We start from the raw sequence: 19996 nt of genomic DNA on the forward strand, positions 1-19996 counted from the left end.
TCGGTCTCCTGGTGACATTGTGATATATATTTGTGTGTCATCTGCATAGCTATGATAGTTTATTTTGTTGTTCTTTATAATCTGTGCCAGTGGGAGCATGTAGATGTTAAACAGAAGGGGTCCCAAGATGGAACCTTGGGGAACTCCACATGTGATACTTGTCTGCTCAGATGTGAAGTTACCTATTGATACAAAGTATTTCCTGTTTTCTAAGTATGTTTTGAACCAGTTTAGTACAGTTCCTGAAAGACCTGCCCAGTTCTCCAGTCGTTTGAGTAATAAATATGTTGTGGTCAACTGTATCAAATGCTGCACTGAGATCCAGTAAAACTAAGACTGACATTTTTCCACTGTCTGTATTCAGACATATGTCATTAAACACTTTGGTCAGAGCGGTTTCAGTGCTGTGGTTCTGTCTAAAACCTGACTGGAAGGCATCATAGCAGTTATTCTGTGTTAAGAAGTAATTGAGCTGTTGAGAAACTGCTTTTTCAATGATCTTACTTAAAAATGGGAGATTTGAGATCGGCCTGTAGTTATTCATTTGTGTCTTGTCAAGATTGTCCTTTTTCAGTAGAGGTTTAATTACAGCAGTTTTTAGTGATTCTGGAAACACACCTGACATTAAAGAAAAGTTTACGATCTGTAACAGGTCTGACTCCAAAGTCTTTGAGACCTTTTTGAAAAAACTTGTTGGCAGGACATCTAAACAGCAAGAGGAGGAGTTCAGTTGGCCTAAGATGTCCTCCAGGTCTTTGCTGTTAATAGGGTGAAACTGTTTGATGGTGTTTAAACAGTTTTTTGGTGGACACAGTACATATCCTGGATCTGCTGTTGATGTACCAATTGCTTGTCTAATCTTTTGGATTTTTTCTGTGAAGAATTTGGCAAAGTCATTGCAGGCCATGGTCGAATGAAGTTCAGCTGCCACTGACACAGGAGGGTTTGTTAGTCTGTCAACTGTAGAAAATAAGACCCGAGCGTTATGACTGTTTTTGGTGATGATGTCAGAGAAGTAGGACCTCCTTGCACTCCTCAGTTGTAAATTATAATTGTGAAGTTTCTCTTTATAGATGTCATAATGAACCTGGAGGTTTGTTTTTCTCCATCTGCGCTCAGCTTTCCTACACTCTCTTTTTTCATTTTTCACCAGTGTGGAGTTTCTCCATGGAGACTTTTTCCTTCCAGAGATAACCTTCACCTTAATGGGAGCAATAGTGTCCATTACATTTAACATTTTAGCATTGAAGCTAGTGACGAGCTCATTGACTGAACCTCTGGACAGGTCAGGTGTTAATGGGAAGACCTGGTTAAAGATCTCACTACTGTGTTCAGTTATACACCGTTTTGTGATCACTGCTGTTGATATATTTGTGTGGGCTGAGATTTTACTTTCAAAGAAAACACAGTAATGATCAGACAGGCCCACATCAGACACAGTAACCTTTGAAATGCTCAGGCCCTTGGAGATCAGTAGGTCAAGAGTGTGTCCTCTATTATGTGTGGCCTCTGTTACATGCTGAGTCAGCCCAAAGTTGCCCAGAGTGTTACTCAGGTCTTTAGTCCCTTTGTCCTGAGGGTTGTCCACATGGATGTTAAAATCCCCAACAATAATTACACAGTCGAAATCAACACAGATCACAGACAGCAGTTCACTGAGATCATTAAAAAAGTCTGTGCAGTATTTGGGAGGCCTGTAAACATTAAGAAACACAACTTTGGATGGGGCCTTTAGCTGTAAAGCCACATATTCAAAAGACTGAAAACTTCCAGGAGATAGCTGCTTACATTGAAATGATTCACTAAATGATTCATTAAGTACATAAAAAAACCCAGAGTCAATGCAAAAGGCAGCTTTTAAATTATTGTTTAATTTATTAAGGGGACAAACCAATCCAAAGCTACCTGGCCCTGTGTGAAAAAGTAAATGCCCCCTAAACTTAATAACTGATTGTGCCACCCTTGGCAACAGGACCTGCAATCAAGTGTTTAAAATAACTGATGACGAGTTGCTCACATTGCTGTGGAGAAATTTTGTGTCACTCATCTTTGCAAAATTGTTTGAATTCAACCACATTGGAGGGTTTTTGAACATGAACGGCCTGTTTAAGGTCATGCATCTCAATTTAATTTAAGACTTTTACTAGACCACTCCAAACCCTTCCTTTTGTTTTTCCTGAGCCATTCAGACGTGGACTTGCTGGTGTTTTTTGTATCATTGTCCTGCTGCATTACCCAAGTCCTCTTGAGCTTCAGGGCAAAAATTGAGACAAAGAACTGGGAGAGAGCAGAATTCATGGTTCCATCAATTACAGCAAGTTGTCCAGCAGCAAAGGAGCTCCAGATCCTCACACTACCACCGCCATGTGTGACTGTTGGTATGATGTTCTGTTTATAAAACACTAACAGGACTCAAACCTTCAAATACTTCAACCTTTATCTTGTAAGACCACAGAATATTTTCCCAAAAACTCTGGGGATCATTGAGATGTTTTTGGCAAATGTGATATGACACTTCGTCTAAGGTGAAATTTGCAATGACTTCCATGAAAAAGACATTATCTGGATGGAAGCATACACTGTTTTAAAACCTGTATATACCTTTCAGCAGTGATTTTGCCTTCAGGCCAAATAAAAGACCAAAAAATATTGAAATCATAAGAAATAAATGCAAAAAGTACAAAATGAAATATGAGGTTTCTAGAGAATGATCTAGAGGACACAAAGGACGGTGACCAATTCTTTAAAGTAATATGAATAAGGCAGCTTTCACAGGGCTCTATGCAGGCCCATGCTTCAGTAGCTTGTAAAAGCAACTTTAGCTGCAATAACTTGAAGCAACTGTTTACACATGACTTTATTACACTCTCATATTCCCCTGGAGGAATTTTGCCCCACGCATCTTTACAATTTTCCGTTGGTTCATTGAGATTTGTGGGCATTTGTTTATGCACAGCTGTCTTAAGGCCTCAGTACAGAATTTTAATCAGGTTGAGGTCTGGACTTCGACTGGGTCATTGCATTACAGCAAGAGTCATTTTGTCTCTTTTCTGTTGTAGATTTGCTGCTGTGCTTTGGCTTTAGCTGTCAGGCTGACAGCTTCACATTTGACTCTAGAATAATTTGGTATATAGAAGAGTTCATGGTTGAGCCAGTGACTGCAGGGTGCTCAGACCCTGTGGCTGCAAAACAAGCCCAAATCATCACCCCCTCCTCCACCATGCCCTACAGGTGATATGAAATGTTTGTGTTGGTTTTCTCCAAATATGACGCTGAGCATTGTGACCAAATATCTCCGCTTTGTCCTCATCTGTCCAAAAGACATTGTGTTAACAGGATAATAGTTTTCACTTACAGCACAATAAAGGCCCTGTACTGTCCATTACACTTTAACATCTGATTCAAACTGTCATGGGGCAACGTGTGGGTGAAGCACTGGACAGGTTGCCAGTCTATCATGGGGCTAACACAGAGAGACAGACAATCATTCACACTTGCATTCACAGCTGTGGTCAATTCAGAGCCAGCAGCTATCCTTACACACATGTCTTTGGACTCTGGGAGGAAGCCAGAGTACCCAGAGAGTACCCACATTTAAACAAAAAAAAATCTTCAAAAAAATAAATAATAAAAAAATAATCGTAGTTTTTCTTATCTTATTACACATCAACCTTAGGTGTGGATGTGAGGTTGAATAGTTATAGTCTCTTTTTCTGTTTGTGATGGACTGGCAACCGGTCAGCACTCTGGGTCACCCAGTTTCAGCCAAGATCAAAAAATGGATGGACCCAGACCGCACAGAGTGATACATCTGTGTTGGGGTTGATGGAGGCATATTTGTAACTACCAGAGGAGGGCAGTAGAGGACTGTAAAAAAAAAGAAAAAAAAGACCAGTATTTTAATATTTCGTGCATCTCCACAAAAACATCAGGACAAAGTCATATTTTATTCCTACCATTTATTTTATGTGGAATAATCTATGGCAACACTCACTTAGCAAATGCTGTCAATAGCACTATTACGAAATAACAACAAGTTGTTAAAATGGCTCTTGGGTGGCTGAAGTGGAGAAAAATTGTGAAATAGTAGAAATAATGTTGTTGGTTTTTTTTTTTTTTTAATTTTTTTTTATTTAAAAGATTTTTTTTATTTATTTTCATTTCCTAGGGAAAAACTTATAACGTGTTTTGGCTAGATATCAGCCGGTTACTGTATAATGTTACTGCAGCACTCTGCAACAGTGCTGTTGCATGAAATCATTAATTAGTCATGGTGGTTTTCCTGAGCCAAAAAAACAATCTACATTCACAGAGATGTACAGGTCTGCATAATGATGCACCCCTGACAGCACGCTGGAGCTGGGTTCATGCTGCTTTTTTTTTTTTTAAAGGAAAATCTTAATTCAGTTTTGACTCGGCTCCCCCTTTAGTGTATTTTTACTGTGACAGAGAAGATTGGATGTACAAGACAGCTGATGTATCTCTCTGCACGCAACCCACCAGCCACCATCGCAGGTGTTGCCTCGGCGGGGATTTGCTCTCTTTTTGAATATTTTAGCATGCTCTGTGGTTCCCACAGAATGATTGATTGGTTCTTCTTGGCCCACATTAGGGTTCTGCACACAGGCCTTCAGGTGTTCACTCTGACTAAAGAAAAGACTTCTGAGTAGGAAGTGTCCTAAGATAGTTGCTTCTAATGCAGAAGTACATCCTGTTTTTTTCTTAAATTTTTTGCATTACCTTTAGAGGTTTAGGATAAGGGTGTCACTTAGGCCTTTAGTCCATATCATTTCTACTAGTTGAAAGAAATAACTGTGTGATTGTGTACCATGCTAGCTGTGATCTTATAAATAACAAATGCACATATCTCCCATATCTGTATGTTTTCTTTCTTTCCTTTTCTGACTGGGAAATACGGAGCTGTACACACCTTTGTTTATTAACAGTATCACACAATATGACTAACATGATGCTCCCTTGACTGTATGCCAGAGGACAGGTGCTTCTGCCAAGCTCTCTCCTCACTTAGCTAACATCAGGTGATGTGCACTGTGTCTCGCTCATCTCTTCAACCTTTCACACAGATGGATAGCTTGCAATTTTGCTGTGAAGGTCACCGGTTTTTTAAATCCATCTCTGCTACCACTACGCACTTGATCAGCATAACAGTTTTGTCTGCATACTGCAAAGCTGTGCTCGAGTTTGTGATCCCTGCCAATAGGTTAGGCCACATAATTAAACTGAGAATCTGAAGGAAATTCAATACAGTCTATTAGAAGTGAGTGACCCAAGTGAGACTTTGGTATTCGCGGGCTGCATGTAAAGCTTTTCTATAGCATCACGTTCCAGAAGTCATTCACTGTTTATGTTGGCTTCTGTGTAGTAGGGTCCAAGTACTGTGCATGCTGGATTTACTAAGAAACCTGATGGATTCGTGTCACCCTCAACAAAATACAACATTCATCTCATTATCTAAGCACTCAGTGATATGGATGGGTTGAGCCGAATTAAAGAGCTGACATGTCATGAACGTCACCAGCGACACAATATTAAATCCATCTAAAAAACACAGCATCATTCATTTTGTGCCATGTGATCAGCTCTGACAGTTCACAGTGTGCCCAGTACAAAAAATGGCCAACTAACCGACTGCAGTGATTATATGAAACAACATTTTCACAGGATCCTCTGCAGTACTGTGAAAAACAAGGTACAATACATGATTCAGTAGTTTGTAGTTTGTTTGCTGTATGACTTTATTATTGTGGAAGAATTCTGACCCGCTCTTCTTTGCAGCTTTGGTTCATTGAGATTTGTGGGCTTTGTTTATACACAGCTCTCTTAAAGTTCCACGACAGCATTGTAATCAGGTTAAGGTCAGGACTTTGCAACACTTTGATTCTTTTCTTTTTTCAGCCATTCTGTTGTAGATTTTTCTGCTGTGGTCAGAATCATTGTCCTGCCGCGTGACCCGATTTCAGCCAAGGTTTAGCTGTCAGACAGATGGCCTCAGTTTTGACTCTAGAACACTTTGGTATAAGAGGAGTTCACGGTCGACTCAATGACTGCAAGGTGTCCGGGTCCTGTGGCAGTAAAACAATCCTAAATCATCACCCATCTACCACCATGCATAACAGTTGTTATGAGGTGTTTCTCCAAATATGACCAAACATCTCCACCTTGGTTTCCAAAGGAACTTTTTCAAGAAGTCTTGTTGTTTTCTTCTTCTTTTCTTGCACCTTACAAACAAGCCACACTTGTTCAGTCTTTTTTCTAAATATACGTTCATAAACGTAACTAGGCAAGTGTTTTTTCTTTTTTGTTTTTTTTGCAGTTTCTGTGACCATTGCACGGTTTGGCCTTGGAGTGAATTTGCTGGGATGTCCACACCTGGAAGGATTGTGGCATTGTGTTAACACACCTGAATGCTCCAGAAGAGCAAACTGCCAAAACCTGTGCTTTTACAGAGGTGCTCACACTCCCTCATGATAGCAGCATTTGACTGATACATACCCTTTTTCACAACGGTACATGCTCAGACACATTCAAACCATTTACCCTTACTGTATGTAAACAGATGAGAAGGTTTATATTGAATGTAATAATGAGCCCCTATGACTCTGCACCTGTTTTAAATCTCACAGTCATTCCTTGAAAATGTGTAATTTTTCATGAGAGCAAGTCCAGACTGATTGTTCAGAATTACTAGGGCTATGTGTCTCTTCTCTCTTTCACTGCTTTTGTATCTTCTTCTTATTATTATTTTTTTGTGCTCAGACCTTAATATATGCTCTGCTTTTCTCTTAAAAGTAACTGTGGCAGAATAAATATAAAAATACTGTCATTAGTTTTATCCAAAGGCAAAACTAACAAAACACAAACTATTCTCGCTTTGTTACTCACCCATCTGAGACTTTTGTGCTCAGACTACTTATACGACAGTGTGTCTTCACGCATTGCTAATTTTCTCATCCACAAACACCAGCGAAGTTGAGGTGAAGTCTCCCAAGTGCCACTCTGTCATTTTGTCACACCACACATCAGCAGCGGTGACGGCGCTTCTTCTCAAACTTCGGACTTTGCAGAAATGAATGGCTGCATCCTTCCTTCCTGCCATTTCCCCCGGCTTGTGTGGGAGCTGAATTCAATATGACCTATAGTGGAATGTGACAGCAGAGGGCTGCCACAGCCCAGCCTGACAGGTCTGCCAAATGACTCCCTCTCTCTCTCCCTCACACCATGCAAGCTTGAGCCAGCTCCTTTTGAGGCTCTTTCTTTTTTTCTCCCCCTGAACTGCAATGCCATGCATCAGCTGAGAGCCAAGCCCGTTAACAGGATCACTTCTCCACAGTGCAGCGACTGCAGGAACAGTTTTACATGGTGGACACACTCAATTACATATACACACGCTGTTTAATTCCACAGATCAGTTCGTCCACATTGCATTTCAACTTAGCGTGGTGTCTCGAAATGTGTGAATTTAACAACTGTCTGGGTTGCGGGGCCACAGACATCAGACAGAGATGATGTAATGTATTCGTAGTTGTTTGGATTCTTAGCCGATTAATCTCACAGTTACAGTATACGCTTTTATCAAAATGATATCTAGGACGGTGTTTCATCCCTCCATTGGTGTGTTGGTGTTTCTGTAAATTGTTTATTTTATTTTATTTTTTCTTGTGGAAAAACATCCAGATAAAGTGAGACATATCCTGCCTGCTATATTTTATGTGTGATTGACATACAATCAGTTAGGCGGGCACCTCAGGGGACAGAGAAAGCTTGAAGATGAAATATTTCAGTGTTTGGCCAATCGATACAAGCTGTGATGCAGTAAATGTAGAATTGCTGATAAAAATGTAAAAAATTTTAGAAAAGCAGTGACTTCATCATCACTTCATCATCCGGCTCCAGCTCAAACTGGATCAGCTGGGCCAGCTGTTAAAAAAATGACCTGTCCTGCTGCTCCTGCATTTGCCCCTGGGAGCTGGTGCTCTCCTGGTGGCTGATGAGCCACGCTAGTTAATTAACACCACTCAAGCGTGTACAGCAAAGCACAAAGGAAATTGTGTTTATGCTCGTAATCTCAGGACACAGCACAGAAAATGCACACAATAATCAAGCAGAAACACTTTTGCGGGGAAATAATGGCTGCTACATTTACACAAAAAGACAAAACAAAACTTTTCTCAAGACAGAATGAAGGCTAGTGGAGGTCATCTGTACCCAGGAGGTTAAATTATTAGCTGTAATTTTGAGGTGAGGGTGAAACTTGTCACCATCATTGCTGGCCTCATTGCCAGTGGCAGAGCCAGACAATTCTTATATTGGTAGCCAGACCGAGGCCATTACACTCACTGGGTCACCTCCGAAATGTAGTTATTTCTGTAGTTATTTATTTTTCTGTGTGGCAAAGCCCTCCAGGCCAAAGTGTTCTGGTCAGTTGCTCTTAGTATTTGATTTGGAACTGTGAGGACACATATCTAATAAACTTTTAAAGAAAAATCTGGAACTGTTGTCGGAGCCCATCCATTTTCTTAATCGCTTGTTTACGTCAGGGTCACTGTGAGTCCATCACAGGGCAATTTAGAATCACCAGTTTACCTAGCATGCATGTTTTTAGACAGTGTTTCATCTCTCCTGTGAAAGGAAGCCAAAGTACTCGGAGAAAACCCACACAGGTACAGAGAAAACAGACAGAAAAGCTCCTACCTAGCCGGCAGATTCAAACCCAGCACCCAATCTTCCTGTGAGACCCTCTTCTAACCACTGCACCACTGAGCCACCCAGTTTCTGAAGTTATTTTTTATTTATTGATAAACCTCATAATATGTGTTCAATAGGCTAATGTATCCAATGGCCTAGATTATATGTATGTAGTATGTAGCATGTATGTATGTAGCCATTTGTTTTTGTTTTTTTGCAGTTACCTTCAGTGTCTATCTTAGCTGCTCATGGGTAAAGCATAACAGGACCTAAACATGTTTGGATCAAGAGGGATTAAGTAGGTTACCCCTCCACTGTACTTCACATGAAAAAAAAATGTGTATACACTGTATAATCATCTGCCCAGGAGCAAAGCTAAAGGGTGGCAGATACCATCGATGACACTCTGGCAAACCCCTCTGGTCAGCTCACAAAACAAGCAGTAAAATCCTTCAGGGCTACATGCATACTCCAGCAATACTCATATACCAGGACCATATTCCATCCATCCATCCATCCAATTCAGGGTAGCAGGTAGACAGGCAGACAATCACCCATACCCAAATTTACACCTATGGCCAACTAAGAAACAACCTAACGTGCACGTCTTTGGACTGTGGGAGGGAGATGGAGTACCCAGAGAGAACCCACACAGGTACAGGGAGAACATGCAAAACGTTCATGCTGTGAGGTGACAGTTCCAACCAGTGCACCACCGTGCCACCTCTAGCAAAACATTTTATGCTATTTCTCTGTGATTACTGTTCCCACTTGGATCTATTCTAACAGCTTAAACCCCCCAGAATTACTCTTATGAGCTTTTTAAAAATAATAACCATAAAAAATCCAACTACAAGCGACTTTTGAGGATGACATCCATCCTTTTTCTTAACCAGTTGTTCCAACTTATAGGTCCCTATAGAGTCATAGAATTAGAGGTTACATAAAAATGCTTATGACATGCTTATTACATGCCAAGATTGAGTGAGTACAATGTGCCGTGCAGTTTCTGTGGTAGCTAAGTGAAAGTAACCATCACACCCCAATAAAGCTGCCTGTCTCTGCCAGCAGATCTATATTGAAATGTGCAGCAGAGACCATTACAACATGCTTAAGAACATTAGCGAGATGGAGAGCAGATATCAGTTAGTGCATAACCTCCAAGCCTGGGTGTCTTTTCAAGTGACGCTCAATGATTGCACACTCCGCCCACATGATCAAGTAGCTGAAATAATTCACTGCAGTCAGCTAATAAAGTCATTCAGATTCTTTAATGTTTTTTCTACAAAAATATTTTACATTAGAAAACACAGCTTGAAATATACACAGTCCACTTGGATTGAAGTACCCATGGAACATCTCCATTGAAATATATCTGTGTCTATATTTAAACTGTAGGTAAATATACCAGCAACAATAAACCTGGTTGCTGTTTTGTGAGGTTTTTCAATGACGTCACCAGGAGGAGCTTGGGATTGAAGCCGTGAGCTGTAATCTGATCAAAGCAAATATGGACTCACAATCTATCCATATTAATTACAAAAAATACAACAAAGCAGAGGCAAATGCTGCCTCTGATAATGGCAGGGAATGCTTCTGGTGAAAATAACGACTTTGTGTAGATATATGAAGAGTGTGGGAGTATAGGTAAAGGATCAAAGCAAGGATAATGGCACTAAGCGACCGTGAGAGAGACTTTCTGCCATGAATAACATTCGTTTGTCTGTTTTCCAAATCCCAGAGTGCCCTTTCCTGCATGTAGCTGTAGCGGGTGGTATTCACCTGTCTGCCTGTTTACAACCTCAAATGCCACTCATCTACCTGTTGCCATCCAACGTGCCATTTATGCCTGGCTGTCAGGATCCCACAGGGGCCATTCATCTACAAACTATCTACACCACATCCACAGGGCACTTTTTTTTTTTTTTGCCAGGCTGCCTCGATATGTGCCGGGGTGTCAGTCAACTGTCTAACTACAGTATTTATATCCCAGGATGTCATTCTTTACCCTGGCTTGAGCCGTTCTGTGGGGTTTTTATATCAGGTTGCGTAAAAATACTATTTTTCTCCGGGATAGGTGAATCAGAACCCTAAACTTCGCCATCATGTTAACTGCAGTCAGGCTAAAACGAAAGATAAAAAAATATATTTGACGGACAGGGTTTTGAAAGGCATATAGTAGCCTGGTAGGAAGTTTTACTTTCCAGGCACGATTTTTTTCTTTGGCAAATATGCTTCTTTACTCTCTTGCTGATAGTTAGATGAGAAGATAGGTGTTTAAATATTTATGGCTATGCTGGAAGGTAAAAAAAACATGTCTTGAAGCAAGTAAATGACTTGTAAATGACAAACAAAACACTGCTAGTTCAATGAGCTTGAGGTCAGCTAGCTATTCCCCTCTTTTCCTGGTCTTTCTAAAGCAAATGTTCTCATCAAACTCTCAGCAAGGAAGCATATTTCTCAAAAATGTCTGTTATTACCAGATTTCATGGTGTCACTTATCAAAATGTTTCTATTTTTTTTTACCACTTCACATCAAACAAATGCCATTCATTATTGCTGTAAACTTGGTGCACATGAAAAAAACAATCTCTACTCATTTAGTCTTCTCAGCGTTAAGCCTTTTTAGCCATTCAAAAAAAACAAAAACAAACCTAAAACAAAAAAGATATAACAATTTGTCAAGTACGGCACTAACATTATCATTGTGGATGTATTGATACCTGTCAGGGGTACCTTAGTTTGATAGTATGATAATGGTATGTACATCCCAAACTGCAAGGCGCTTTAGATGACCATCAAATGGCATGTGAAATAAATAACAACAAAATAATGGTAAAAACATACCAATCAATACTTATATGAGCAGAAATTTCCAGTTTGTATTTTAGTGTGTGTCCACTGGCCCTTCACTAATAATTAAACTCTTGCACCCAGCTTGAGAACTGTGTCCCATGCTTTAGCATCATAGCAGTTCGGAGCGGAGGGCCAGTGAGAGCGTCCAGAGTGGCGGCAGCAGCCAGACGGGAGACGGGGATGGGCGGACGCCTAAAGGCGATGCGGTGTCCGAGGTGCAGGAGCACACCTCGTATCCGTTCTCCGCGTGATCTGGGTGATTTTGCACGTTGACTCTCGTCTCTGTGCTTTTGGGCTGTGTGTCCGGAGAGTCCGACTGCATCTCTGTGCACAGCAGCCAGTCCTTTGCGATGAGGCGGGGGTATCCTGCCTCCACCTCCATGTCACTGCCTGGCACTCGCCAGTACTCCTTCCCTTTGAAGAAATAGGACGAGCCTTAAGAGAGAGTGGGAGGGAGGGAGGGGGAGGACACAGGGTTGATACTGTTATATTTTTGGATGTGAATAAACAGAACAAGATCACATGGAGCAGAAAACAATATAATACTAAATTGCACGTAAGGTGGAAAGTTGGCTGCAATAACTGTATTAAAAACACAGCAAGCGAATATATAAGCAGGATTATAGAAGTTTCCGTGTGATGTCACTGGTGAAATCCAAAATGACCCACAATGACTTGGAATTTATGAGGAGGCCAACAGGAAAAAAAAACCTCGTTTTTGTGTTAAAGCCTGCACAAAAGTAATGACTGGAAAATGTTAATCATCCCAAGAAGGAAATGTGCCTGTTAGTTCATACATAATGGGCTATTAGTTCCAGTGATCTGGTCAGGGACGCGGATGTTATGAAGGCTGAGGTTCTGCACTAAAAGCTGCAGGAATTAAAAACTGGGAAGGGAGCAAACTGACTGTTTATCAAGTGCTTGCTTATAGTTTCCCAGAAAAGTTAAAAAAAGATGTTCAGAGTTTTAAAAATGTGCATTTGATCAAACATAAAGATTAAAACCAGCCTTGACAGTTTGTCAGGAGTGAAGCGCTGCCTGTGTGCACTGCTGCAATACATAATGAGTTTTAAGTTTAATGTACAAAATCAAGCATATATCAAATGTATTCTGAGCTAATGATACAAACATAGAAACCAGAATAAACTTAGGGTGGCACGGAGGTGTAGTGGTTAGCAGGCAGTGACCTCAAAGCAAGAACATTAAGTTTTGATTTTGAATGTGCCAGTTGGGGAGGCCAATCCATGACTGATACTGTTGGTATGTTTTTACCGCTCTCCCAGTGCATTATTGTTATGCTGAAAAATGAAACTGGTGCCAACCAGACACTTTCCAAGTGGTGGAGTACTGAGAGTACGTTTCTGCGTTCACAATTCCATCAATTTGACAATATTTCCAACATCAGTGGCTGAAATTCAGCCCCAAACCATGCTCTCCTGACCTCCTTCGACAACTTTTTGAGTCAGAAAGTTGGATTCATCACTCCATAAAGCCTGTTTCAACTAATTTTCAATCCAGTTCTTCTGTAATTTGGCACACCTCAATTTTTCTTTCTTAAGAAGGGCTTCTTGACAGCCACCAGTCCATTGAAAAGTAAACTTTTGAAGAGGTTCTGGCACTCACATACATACTGATAAACCAAAAATTTGAACATTTGAAAATTGGAATCATCAGTTGTCACTGATTTTCAGTCCAGATCTTGTGGACTCTGCTTCACTTCCTTAAGAAGGACTTTTGGACAGCCATCCTTTCACTGAGACTATTTCTGATGAGGCTTGAGTGAACAATAGATGGATCAAATGTCTCATATATCTCTTCCTGTTTCTTAAGGACACGACTTTGACATACTGTTCACACGCTGTAGACGGTTTTGTTCAGGACTGCTGCTTCTTTTATTATCCTCCAAAGTTTTTCAGGTCACACCACTTTAACCCCACCTGATACACATAAAAGCACAGCTTTACAGAAACCCATACTATACTTTTTGACACACTTGGGACATTTTTCTCGACCCGTGGAGCTAACGTTATGCACCGTTTAACATCTTCCCCACTACCTGCTTTTCGCTGATATCTGTGTCATGTTAGGTGACCAGAATTACATCAAATGTGATGCACTATGCAAAAAAGAAGCACGCATTATAAGGTGTGATGTAAGGTAACGATGTGGTCGCATGTAGATTTCACATCAACATAATAATTTTATAAGTTTGCCTCCCTCAGGCATGCTTCTACAGTTGCTTGGGAGCATAAAATCTGAATCTACTGAGATAGACAAGCGTATAACTGATGTGGCTCCTCGTTTGCTGCTTTTGTCCCCTTCAGCATTGTTCACATCAAGTCTTTTCTCTTTTCTTCTTAGCTCTTAAAAGTAAATTCTTCCATGCCTTGTGTCTCTCCTCAACTCTATTCTCACTGCTGCTCACCATGAGTTATCTTCTCATCTTCTTCGTTTCTCTCTCCTTGCGTTCTCTCTTTATCCTATTGGAAACAGCCTAAAGGCAGATAAAAAGCTTTGATGTAGCTTAAGTTTCAATGCCCAAAGGTGTATATAGAGTATACGTGACTGCCTGTGTTCTTGTTTATATAAATGCACACATTCCTATTTGCCCTTCCATGAAGCTTTGATTTGCTGGGGCCTTACCTTTTGTGTGATTTGCCTGTTTTTACGCACAGCACAGAGCTTGGTGTAGGACCTCTGAAGCTGGTAACAACTCAGATGCAACACAGACCTCTAAACACCTGACAGGGAAAAGAGCTTCCACACATTCAGCTGGGAGTTGCTGCAGGGGAAATCAGTAATGTTGCTCACTCCTGCTGAGAGTGGCCTGAAAAACACAACCAAGTACCTCTGGCTAATTAGCTGTTTTTGTGCCAGTTTTAACTACAACAAGTGCTTAATCAAAGACTAATATGGACAGCCAAATGGATGACACATTCTTCAGGGGGCTTTGCTTCACAAAGGCTTCCAAAACAATGCAACTAAAAGTAAACTTTTTTTTTTCTCTACCAGAAAACATTACTGTTTGCTTTTGACCTTTAATAACCATTTAGGAACTTCAAGCAACCTTTTTCCTGCATCTGAGGATCATCTGTAGCTCTAAAGCTTTTGCCTAGTCAAAGCAAATGTCAGGACCTTGTTAATATAATACTTTGGTGGTGTGATTCTGGAGAACTTTACCTATAATATTATCTCTATGATCATGCATAGCTCTTTTAAGGTCCCGGCACAGCATTTTAGGTTAAGGTGTGGACTTGGGGCCATTGCAACACCTTGATTCTTTTCTTTACAGCTATACTTGTTGTAGATTTGCTAATGTGCTTGGGCTCATTGTCCTGCTGCTGGTGTTAGATGTTTGTGCTCATATGCTCTGTTTGATTTTTGTCAAATGTGGCGCTTTGCATTATGGCCAAACACAAAACAAACAAAGCAACCCTTCCAAAGAAATCATGCTTCAGTCTTTTTCAAATTTTACTATCATGAACTTTAACATTTAACATGATTTGTGAGACCTGTAGAGGCTGAGATGTAGCTCTTGGATTTTTTCTGCAGTTTCTGACCTCGGAGTGAGTTTCCCGGGCATTTACTCCTGGGAATATTGGAAACTGTCTTGAATATATTCCACTTGTGAATAACGGACTTCAAGCTGTTTGGAAATGGCCCTATAACCATTTGCAGATTGATGAGTAATAACAGTTGCTTCTCTGAGATCATTACTGATGTCTTTCCTCCTTGGCATTGTGTTAACGGCTGAATGCTCCAGACCAGCAAACTGCTAAAATGTCTGCTTTAATTGAGGTGTTCACACTCGCCGATGATCAATTAATCAAGTGCATCTGATTAGCAGCACCTGGCAGCTACTTACCCTTTTAATCCTATGGCAGTAGTAAGGGTGTACTTAGTTTTTCACATGCCTGTAGACTTACACAGCATAGGCTTTGTTTCGGGTTATTATTATTTTTCCATTTAATTATCAAAGCATGGATGTGGTGTCAAAATTGGCTTACTGTTAATTGTCCAACTGACAGCTGCTTTTCTGATTTCATAGTCTTTTACTCATTAAGTCTAATATTATTGTCCACGCATGCTGTTCTGTGATTAAATTCTACCATAAAACGCTTTCTAATTGTGAAAGAAATTTTAAGAGTGGCAGACGAACACTTTACAGTTTCAGTGTGAAATCAAAAACTGCTACTTTTAGAATAAACTTTTCACACTATTCAGTCTGCTAGTTAATTTATTCTGTGCATACTACAAACCCCAAAGCCAAAGAAAAGCGTGCATTTCTTTATACATACCCAACACTAAGCACCAGATTTTTAAAAATGAATTCTCTATTTATTAAGATTTATTTGTCGGTACAAACTAATAACGCCTCATCACAATGGGTAATGCCGTGCTAATGCCAACCACAATTCTGCTGGAAAAGCAGTGAGCTCGCACAAGCTTATATTTTTACGTGTGTGGGTCTTAAAGAAGGTACTCAACGTTTTTACAGGAGGTAAAAGACCAGAATGTTTTACAGGCACAGATGCACACAGTCCATAAACATTACTGACATGGCACATTCAGGCGTGACATGCTCCAGAAATGATCACATTATCCCACCTCCTCGCGTAAAGCTCGCCACTTTCAGAGAAACCAACAGGAGTGTGGGCTCGGGAGGGGGAGTTTCAGATACATTTTATAGAGGGGTGAAGGAGAGATACCAGCAGGGAGGAACACACACACACACACACACACACACTATGTATTTGAGCTGTTTTATTTGGTTTAGCAGCCGTTCATTTAAATTTCTGTGTGTAAATATTAGATCAGGCTTTCTGGGATGATTTAAAATTTATAACGACGAAAAAATGACAAAGCTAAAAAGACGCTCGACAGCTATCCTTGCACACAGAGGGCATTAAAAATGAATATCTTAAATGCAAAGTAATCAAACGTTTTTCTTTTTATAAATGAGAGCAGAGAATCCCCATTATTTTGATGATGGTACTGACATTTCAGGAATACTCTGTGACTGATTCTTGTACCAGATTAACCAGCTTCTGGTTAAGACTCAAACAAAGGCAGGCAAAAACATCTGACACCTGATATTTATATCTCTTTGTGTAATACACAGCGTAGTATGAAACACTTATTTCTCATAGTGTCTAGCAAATCCCAATAGTCACTGAAGCCTGCACTTCCTCTGCAAAAACAAGCACTTCTGACTTGGTTAAACATTAAGTGGAATGATGCTTTTTGGTAATATGCTGAGCTATGTCTGGAAAAAGGTCATCAGTAACTGTTGATGATTATTTCAAATAGCTGTCAAGTGACTCTGAAGGGTTAGTGGCTAACCATATGTCATAAACACTGGGAGCTAATTTGGGGCGGTTAGCAGAAAACAATACCTCTGTTGTCTATCCAGCATGGAAATGGAAAATGTCACAGACCATAATCGCATTTTGGAACTGGACTAATTATCTACAAACAGAAGGCAGTGCCCGTGCTGCTGCAATGAAACATTTGTCATGCTCAACAACTCGGTGACAACTGTTGAGCACTTACACTCTCAAAAGATTGGAGTACTGGCTGTGGCCGATGAGAAAGCCAGTAAGTAAAAAAGAAGTGCAGGCTGCTGTCTATGTGAGGACGGCACGCACACCCAGAACAGTGCTTAAGTGGTCACTCTCCTACAAACTCTTATGCTAACATTCACACTAGTGAAAATAATAGCTGGAGACCACGGTGTGACCGAAATCCCTGCGACTGTGTGCAAAGACCTTGCAGTCTCGTCCCTTCAAAGACAAGGACCAGGTGTATGACCACTCAGACTCAGCTGCTGTCCTTCAAGTGACTTCAAGTGATGACATGACAATAAACTGTGTCCCTTAAACAGTCCGCAACGACCTTCCAATCTGTCCACATTCATAAATTAGATGGAAACAATTTCCAAACATTTGCTTGCTAATTGAGAGTTAGCGCAGTCAGTCTGAGTCAGACCACCATTGTTTGGGGACAGGCTGCCTCTCACCTGTGTGACCTGTGTGAGCTGGTCACTCATGGGTTGAAGGTTTTCCACTCAAACTCAAACATTTTTTGAATATTGTTGCCAAATGCGAAAAAATTTCAATGCCATAGCTGGGCAACATTTCCAACTTGCAAGCAGGTTGTCATCTTTGTTTTCACACTAGTGTGACTGAGCTATTAAAGGTGTGACATGAAGGTCACGTTCATTGACGTGTGTGGTCAAGAAAATCACAGGTGGTGTGTTCCCATCACAAGATGAACTCTAGTTAGAGTATTTTATCGACTGTGAGCATGTGCATTCTGGGCAAAATGATAAATCACACGAATTTACCAAATGCTAAAACTGCAATAATAAATTCCTATCATAAAGAAAATTATATAAATCTGAAATAATTAATAACACAGATGTAAATAAGGGAAAGAAACTGAGCACTCCGTTTAAGTGATGAGTGGTTATTTATGATTCTTAAATGCCAAAGATGGCTGCTGCATGACACATAGTCATCTTCTAAATTACAGCTGAACTGGGAAACATAATCCACCCAATCGTGTTGCTAATCACACACAAGTGTGGAATAAATCACTGCTGCGAAATAGCAAAAAATACAAAGCATCCTCTAGGATTTTTTTCCACCATCATATGTTCCAATCCAAAGTTCACTAAGCTAACTTTGTCTGTATGCAGTGACACAGCTTACAGATTTTACACAATCGCTTCTTAATTAAGACTGGAATAAAAGGTGTAGGCATACGTGAGATAAGTAAAATAAATTAAGATGTTCAAATTAAAAACTAACATCAAGTAAAAAACTAAACGTGCTGTAAAAAATGCAGGATGTTACTAGTCTGAGGAGATCAGTAGAGTGCCTATTTACATGATTCACTTAGTGCACTTCTGTGTTTATGCTGTGTATACTGGTGTTTGTGTGTGAGAGAGAAAGAGAGGGCTTACCAGGGAGGCTGATGGCTCTAGAATAATAACTGATGTTGAACCGAGAGCTGATGCAATAAGGGCAGTCTGTAAAATGCATGGCTGCCCAAACGAGGTAAAATCAACAGTGCTTCCCTTGCCTTCTTTCACACTCTACCTCCTTTCAAGTATTTTAAAGAAGACAAACAGAGTGACTGCTCCAAAGATAAACTCTACTTTCATCTTGGAGCAGCAGCAGCCAGAGCTGCATCAGAACACGGATCTGCAGAAAAGGATCGACAGCAAGATGGTGATTTTGCTGCGGCTAATGCAGCACGAACATTCTCAGCTGGAGCTTCTTGATTAAACTGGAGATCCTGTCATCCCTTCTTAGCCTTTTTTCGGATGGTTTGTTCCCAGCGTATCTGACCATGTCCACCGAGCTCACAGTGGCAGCACTGATTACTTGAATCTTGTGGATTCATAACAGCCAACACAACTCTACGCTGCGTTTGCAGTGTAAAGGTCAAGGCTGTTTTCGGCAAGCCAGGATGCCTACCTCGCAAGCCGTTTCTGGTAGCCTGGTTCAGTGTCTGTAATCTAAAAAGTTTGTTGTCTGGAAACTTCAGCAACTAACATCCGAAAGGTCCCTAGGCAAGGTAAATATATGGGTTTACATTACATTTACTATAACCTCAGCTCACTTTTTATGGGGCTCTGGCTCCTTGTTGTGGTGTATCTGTAAGTCATATTTTCGTGTACAGTTTGTATGTGAATGTGAGATTTTGTGTAGATGAACGTGCGTGTCTGTTTACTTTAATCATTAAAAACAAAAGTCTGAACATGTGAGCATGGATTTATTTTTTGAAGGGCTGATCTGCTTTATATAACATATCAGTGTATGTATTTCTCCAAATCTCCCAAACTCCACAACTCCAGAACGATGCACAGAATAATGCAAATGTTACATGAGTTTCAGAGCCCCCTGGAGCCTCTAAAAGCTCTTTAAGCTTGTCTTTTTAAAAACATCTGAAATGTATTCACAGCACGTCACTTGTTCCACATTTTTTCATGTTAGAGCAAAACGGATTTAATTTGTTTTTTCACCTCAAAATTCTGCACACAATACTCCATAGTGACAAAGTGAAAAAATGTTTGCTTGATATCTTAATAATAAAACTAAAAACCAAATATTTTAAATAGAAAACAAAATGTAAATATAGACAGGTGTGTGCATTTCCAAATCTTCAGTCAAGTTGTCGAAACATCTGATCAGCGGAAACAAGGATGTACCTGAACTCAACTTTAAGTGTCATGGCAAAGAAGTCTGTTAATACTGTAACAGAATAATAGTTTTTTTATTTTTAATAAATGTGCATGAATCTGAATTTTATTAGACTTTATTAGATTAAAGATGACTGAATTCATGTTTTTATACTTAGCACAGTGGACTTCTCTGAAAACTCAAATTAATTTAATTTATATGGTAATCTGATTGTTGAGAAAACA

At 40.2% G+C, this 19996-nt stretch overlaps 1 protein-coding gene across 1 annotated transcript in view; it reads right to left on the reverse strand.

Moving 5' to 3' along the window:
- Positions 1 to 10014: 10014 nt before the first annotated feature.
- mmp17a (matrix metallopeptidase 17a) overlaps positions 10015 to 19996 on the reverse strand; it is a 96910-nt gene continuing 86928 nt past the window's right edge. Inside the window, exon 10 of the mRNA XM_063480701.1 lies at positions 10015 to 11997. Within this exon, the coding sequence (XP_063336771.1) occupies positions 11672 to 11997 (326 nt within the window). The 3' untranslated portion in view covers positions 10015 to 11671. The remainder of the gene's footprint in view (positions 11998 to 19996) is intronic.

This window comes from Pelmatolapia mariae, linkage group LG7, assembly GCF_036321145.2.
Source record: "Pelmatolapia mariae isolate MD_Pm_ZW linkage group LG7, Pm_UMD_F_2, whole genome shotgun sequence".
Taxonomy (NCBI): domain Eukaryota; kingdom Metazoa; phylum Chordata; class Actinopteri; order Cichliformes; family Cichlidae; genus Pelmatolapia; species Pelmatolapia mariae.